The sequence below is a fragment of the Chlorella variabilis genome (genome assembly GCF_000147415.1).
Source record: "Chlorella variabilis unplaced genomic scaffold CHLNCscaffold_13, whole genome shotgun sequence".
Classification (NCBI taxonomy): Eukaryota; Viridiplantae; Chlorophyta; class Trebouxiophyceae; order Chlorellales; family Chlorellaceae; genus Chlorella; species Chlorella variabilis.
The window spans coordinates 100,392-104,808 of record NW_005435075.1 but is presented as its reverse complement, the minus strand read 5'-3'; the positions used below and the strand labels follow the sequence as shown (position 1 = coordinate 104,808).

Here is a 4,417-nt window from a genome sequence, read left to right as displayed (position 1 = left end):
GAACCCCCCCCCCCCCCCCCCCAACCCCCCAACCCCCCAACCCCGCACACACTGTTTCCCGCCCTTCCTCCTCTGCAGAAGTACCCTATTGCAGATGTGAGGGGGCGCGGCCTCATGCTGGCGGCCGAGTTTGGGGAGCCGCAGCCGGGCGGCGGCATCGCGGCGCGGCCCCACACGGCGGCCGACCTGGCGCACGCCGCGGGCCAGCGCGGCCTGCTGCTGCTGGGAGCGGGTGCGCGCGGCCTTGACCCAGTGCTGCTGCTGCTGCTGTGGGTTTCAGCCTGGGCCTGGCTTCAGCCCGCTGGCCTCGCCTTGCCCGCCAGCTCAGCTGCCCGGCTGCTTGCCCGCTGCACCTGCAGGCGCCCGCGAGACGATTCGCTTCCTGCCGCCGCTCAACGTCAGCGAGGGCGAGGTGGAGGAGGGGCTGGCCATCTTTGAGCAGTGCCTGGAGCAGGTGTTTGGGGGCGCCGGCAGCGCCAGCTGATAGCGGCAATCCCTGCGGCCAGCAATAATTTTGTTGCGATGGTGTTGAGTTGTTGGCGGGTGGCAGCACTTGTGTAAGCTGTGTTTGCCAGCTCGCCACAAGGGTTCTCCCGGGGAATGTAGAGCTGTGCAGGTTACATAGGGCCAGGCTTTCCAGATATCTGTACAAGGGGTTGTCAGACTTTCAGGTCAGGCTTCGTCGATCAGGGGCCTCAGAACATCAGAAATAGATAGCTGGTCATGATGGGGCGCATGTGCCGGGCGCCGGAGGAGCCCAGGGATAATGTCAGAATGCTGGATTCCGGAGATGCAGATGCAGAGGGGGTGACTATCGCTATTGCCGGATGTGGATGCACGGGGGCACGCTGCCGGTGCGTGGAGGGGGAGAAGAGAGGTCATGGCGGCTTCCTGCTGCGTCGCCGCTATCTTGTGATGCGGCGGGCAGCGCGGTGCGAGGGCCCTCACACGTTGCGAGCCCAGTCTTCCTGGGCGCCGAAGTTGCCGGGCGGGGTGTACCTGCGGCGGACGAGCGGGAGCATGCAATGCGGCAGCGGGGTGGCTTGGAGGGAGAGCACAGGGGGAGACACGCTGCTGGAGACACACAGTCTGCGGGTTGCTGCCTCCCTTGCTAAGATGGCCCATGCTCTCGACTATTTCTTTCAAACCCGCATCCTGCCCCCGCCCCACCCACCTGCAGGTGACCAGGTACTCGGGGCCCCACTGGCCCTGGCGGCACAGCGCGATGCCGCACCCAACCTGGGTGGATTCCTGCAGCAGGCGGGGCAGCAGCGGTACATGGCATGGTGGGGGAAGGCGGGCAGAGCTGCGGGTTGGTACACGTGCTTGGCAGGGGGCGATGGTTGGATGCTGGAGATGAGGCAGGCAGGGGCAAGCGTGCGGCAGGGAGCCCAGCGGGCATTTTGCAGCTGCCTGCAGCTACGCTGCTGCCCCAGCCAGCCCGCACCTTCCACACCATCTGCGTGTAGTGGCCGGCGGCAAAGTTCATGGGGTTGTTGGGGCTCCACTGGCTCTGCTCGTTCAGCCACGACTGCACCCCTGTGCCGCACTGGTCGCCCTGCAGTGGCAGACAGGAAGCACAGAACAGAGCATCAGTTCAGGACACAGCCGCATGTGATGGTGTGGGCGGCGGCAAGGAGCCCCTGAGGAGAGCGGTTCTGACGGGGCGCAGCAGCATGCTGCCCACCCTGTTCTCAAACCAGGCCAGGCTGCACAGCAGCGAGAGACGCAGGGGTGAGCGGTGAGGAATGGTGCGAGCGGCGGCGGCGGTGGGGCAACGCGCAAGACATTAACGCCACGCGATGCGAACACAACCCTCTTCTTACTTCTCGCCAAAGCTTCCATCGCTAGAGCCCGGGGAGTGCTGCACAGCATGCAGCGGCAGGCGGAGGGGGATCAGAGGCGGGATGGGTGGAAGGGCCTCGGCGGCGGCGGCACGTGAAGCAGCCACCCCTGCAGCACCAGCAGTATCAGCCAATGGCAGGTGCGCTCACCGAGTAGCCAAAGTTGTCCCTGTTGCACTGTGCGCTCCAGGCGGCCGCGTCGGCGGCCAGCAAGGCGCTCCACTGCAGGGGCTGGGCGGCGCGGGCGGCGCGGGCCTGGTTGTGCTGGTCCAGCACCGCCTGCTGGTCGGGGCAGGGGGCGCCCTGGCCGGTGGGGGCGCTGGGCGCGCCCTGGCCGTTGTCCTGGGTGGGCTGGCCGTTGGGCTGGCCAATGGGCTGGCCGTTGGTCTGGGGGGGCTGGCCGGTCTGGCCGCCGGGCTGGCCGCCGTTCTGCTGGGCAGGCGGGAAGTCGTCGCAGCCGGAGCCCTCGCACCACCACTCGGACCACTGCTCCTGGAGCGCCTTGCGGCCTGCGGCAGGGAGGGCCGGGGAGGCACGCGTCAGGAGGAGGGGAAAACAGGGCGGGAGGTGTCGCAGCTTGTGGGCGGGTTGGCTGGGCGGCGTCGGTGGCTGCCGCCGGCGCGCTCGCTGATCTGCAAGTTGCTCCACGTGCATTGCACGAGCTGGCTGGGAGCAGAAGCTGTGCCTCGTGGCCCGTACAGTGTTGTGGAGGTCAGCTCACAACAGTGAGGCCACCCATAGAACCTACGCGGTTCCAGAATGCTCTCGCGGGCCATCAGCACGCTTCAGGCCCCTCGTGGGGCAGCAGAGCTGCGTCCGAAGCTCACCCGGGTTGCGCTGAGCACTAGCGCCGCCCACGGCCACACAGGCCAGCAGCAGGGAGCCGAGGAGGCAGCAGAGCGCGCCGTGGGTCCTCATGGTGGCGGCAGACGGCAGAGAGCAGAGCGCAAAGTGGCGGAGTGGGGTTGTGATGTACTGGACGGATTGAGGGCGCGCAGGACCGCCTCCTTGGACGGTTTCAGCTCAGGAATCTAGATTTTCTTCCTTCGAGCATAGCAGAGAAGACGAGAAGAGCCAGATGAGGGAGCGCAAAGGTTGCCTGGAGAGCCAGCGGAGCGGCTCGAGGCGGGGGAGACCGGCGGGCACCCGCCCCCGCTGGCAGCCTTGCGGCGCAACTCGGTGACAGTCGTGGGTGCCAAGGCGTGCAGTCAACGCCCTGGATCATTCACATTACCAGCTGGCTCTCTCAGTGCCATATGCCGAGGCGCAGTAACGCGCTGGCGGGGCAGGAGTGTTCCGCAAGCCACAGCCGCCGCCTTGAACAAGCCGGGCGCCGCCGCCGCCAGCGCTGGCGCCTTCCTGCCCGCAAGCGCTCGGGTGCACAGCGTCCGTCAATCGTTCAGCAGGCCCTCCAGAGGTGCATGACGCCTTTTCCGCCGCTTCGAGAGGTGCACAGAGTCTCGTTCACGGCTTGGCTGCCCTGCTCACTACCCTCTGCTTTGCTGCCACTCAAGGGGCTCGTATTTTCAGGTCAGGTCATAAATAGAAATAGATAGAATTAGACGTGCCACACAAGAGCGCCTGTGCAGGGGCTGGGTTGGGGTGGTGGCTTCTAAGCGGGCCTCTGAATTCCAGTCAAATCCCGATGCGGGCAGGCGGGGAGCTGGCTCACGCCACGTTGGCTGCCCACTCCTGGGCACCGCCGCCGTTGCCCGGCGGGGAGTACCTGTGGCGAGGCGCAGCCAGCAATGCGCGGTCCACTCAGGCAAGCAGGAGGCGCAAGGCACTTCAGGTTTGCGGGCAGCTGAAGGGCACTCTGCCTTGCTTGTGTGGGCTTACAGTCTGGTTTCAGCAAGAACAAGCTTGCAGCACAGACTTTGTTGTTCGAGCAAGGAGGGATGAAGCAGTAGAACAACAGGCAGGACAGGCCAACTGACAGGTCACCGAGCGTTTAGTGTGTGAGCGGGCAGGCAGTACTGCATGTCGTGGAGCAGGTGTGGTGCGGTAAGAGCAAAGGGGGTGGACATGAGAGTGGGGGTTCAGGGCGGGACTGCAGGCAGCGCAACGGTGGCGGTCAGCCAGCGCTGGTGACAGGCGGCAGCAAAGGCGGCGAGGCGGCACGGTTTCTGGCGGAGGAAGCGGTGGGGAGGATGGGGCTCAGCAAACAGGTCAGGAAAGTTGAGGCGCAGCGGGGCGTAAAGGGGGCAGGTGAGCAGCATGTGGGGGGCATCTTCAATGCCGTCGTGGCAGTGGGGGCAGACTCGCTGCTCTCGGGGGCGCCGCGTCCAGCGGCCGGTCTCTTCCGCGCCCCAATGCGACCCGGTGCGCAGCTGCGCCAGCGCCTCGCGGTCCTGCCGACGCCGTACTGCATCCAGGTAGGTCTCGCGCTGCCCAAACATGGCGGGCGCCAGGTTGAGGGCGCCCACCACGTTGTGCACATAGTGCTCCAGCCGGCTGGCGCCGCCCTTCGCCAGCGCCTCCTGGAGCTGCGCCAGCTGGCGGCGCTGCGCAGCTTCCCCCAGCTCGCCGAGGTCAACAGGTGCTGGCTGCTGCAGGTCCAGCTGCATGCCGAC

General features: G+C 66.6%; 3 protein-coding genes across 3 annotated transcripts in view; 1 reads left to right on the top strand and 2 right to left on the bottom strand.

Annotated features, from left to right (window-relative positions):
- Positions 1-451, top strand: part of CHLNCDRAFT_8428 (hypothetical protein) — a gene marked incomplete at both ends in the record, with an annotated part of 3,397 nt that extends 2,946 nt beyond the window's left edge. Inside the window, 2 exons of the mRNA XM_005846647.1 lie at positions 79-232; positions 360-451. Coding sequence (XP_005846709.1) covers positions 79-232; positions 360-451 — 246 coding nt within the window. The remainder of the gene's footprint in view (positions 1-78; positions 233-359) is intronic.
- A 493-nt stretch (positions 452-944) lies between these two features.
- Positions 945-2,762, bottom strand: CHLNCDRAFT_135097 (hypothetical protein; the record flags this gene model as incomplete). Its single annotated transcript, XM_005846506.1, has 7 exons — positions 945-999; positions 1,175-1,251; positions 1,448-1,558; positions 1,688-1,709; positions 1,827-1,864; positions 1,995-2,353; positions 2,672-2,762. The coding sequence occupies 7 exons, from the start codon at positions 2,760-2,762 to the stop codon at positions 945-947; spliced, it is 753 nt and encodes a 250-aa protein (XP_005846568.1).
- Positions 2,763-3,883: 1,121 nt separating this feature from the next.
- Positions 3,884-4,417, bottom strand: part of CHLNCDRAFT_52903 (hypothetical protein) — a gene marked incomplete at both ends in the record, with an annotated part of 4,006 nt that continues 3,472 nt past the window's right edge. The window contains one exon of the mRNA XM_005846505.1: positions 3,884-4,405. Coding sequence (XP_005846567.1) covers positions 3,884-4,405 — 522 coding nt within the window. The remainder of the gene's footprint in view (positions 4,406-4,417) is intronic.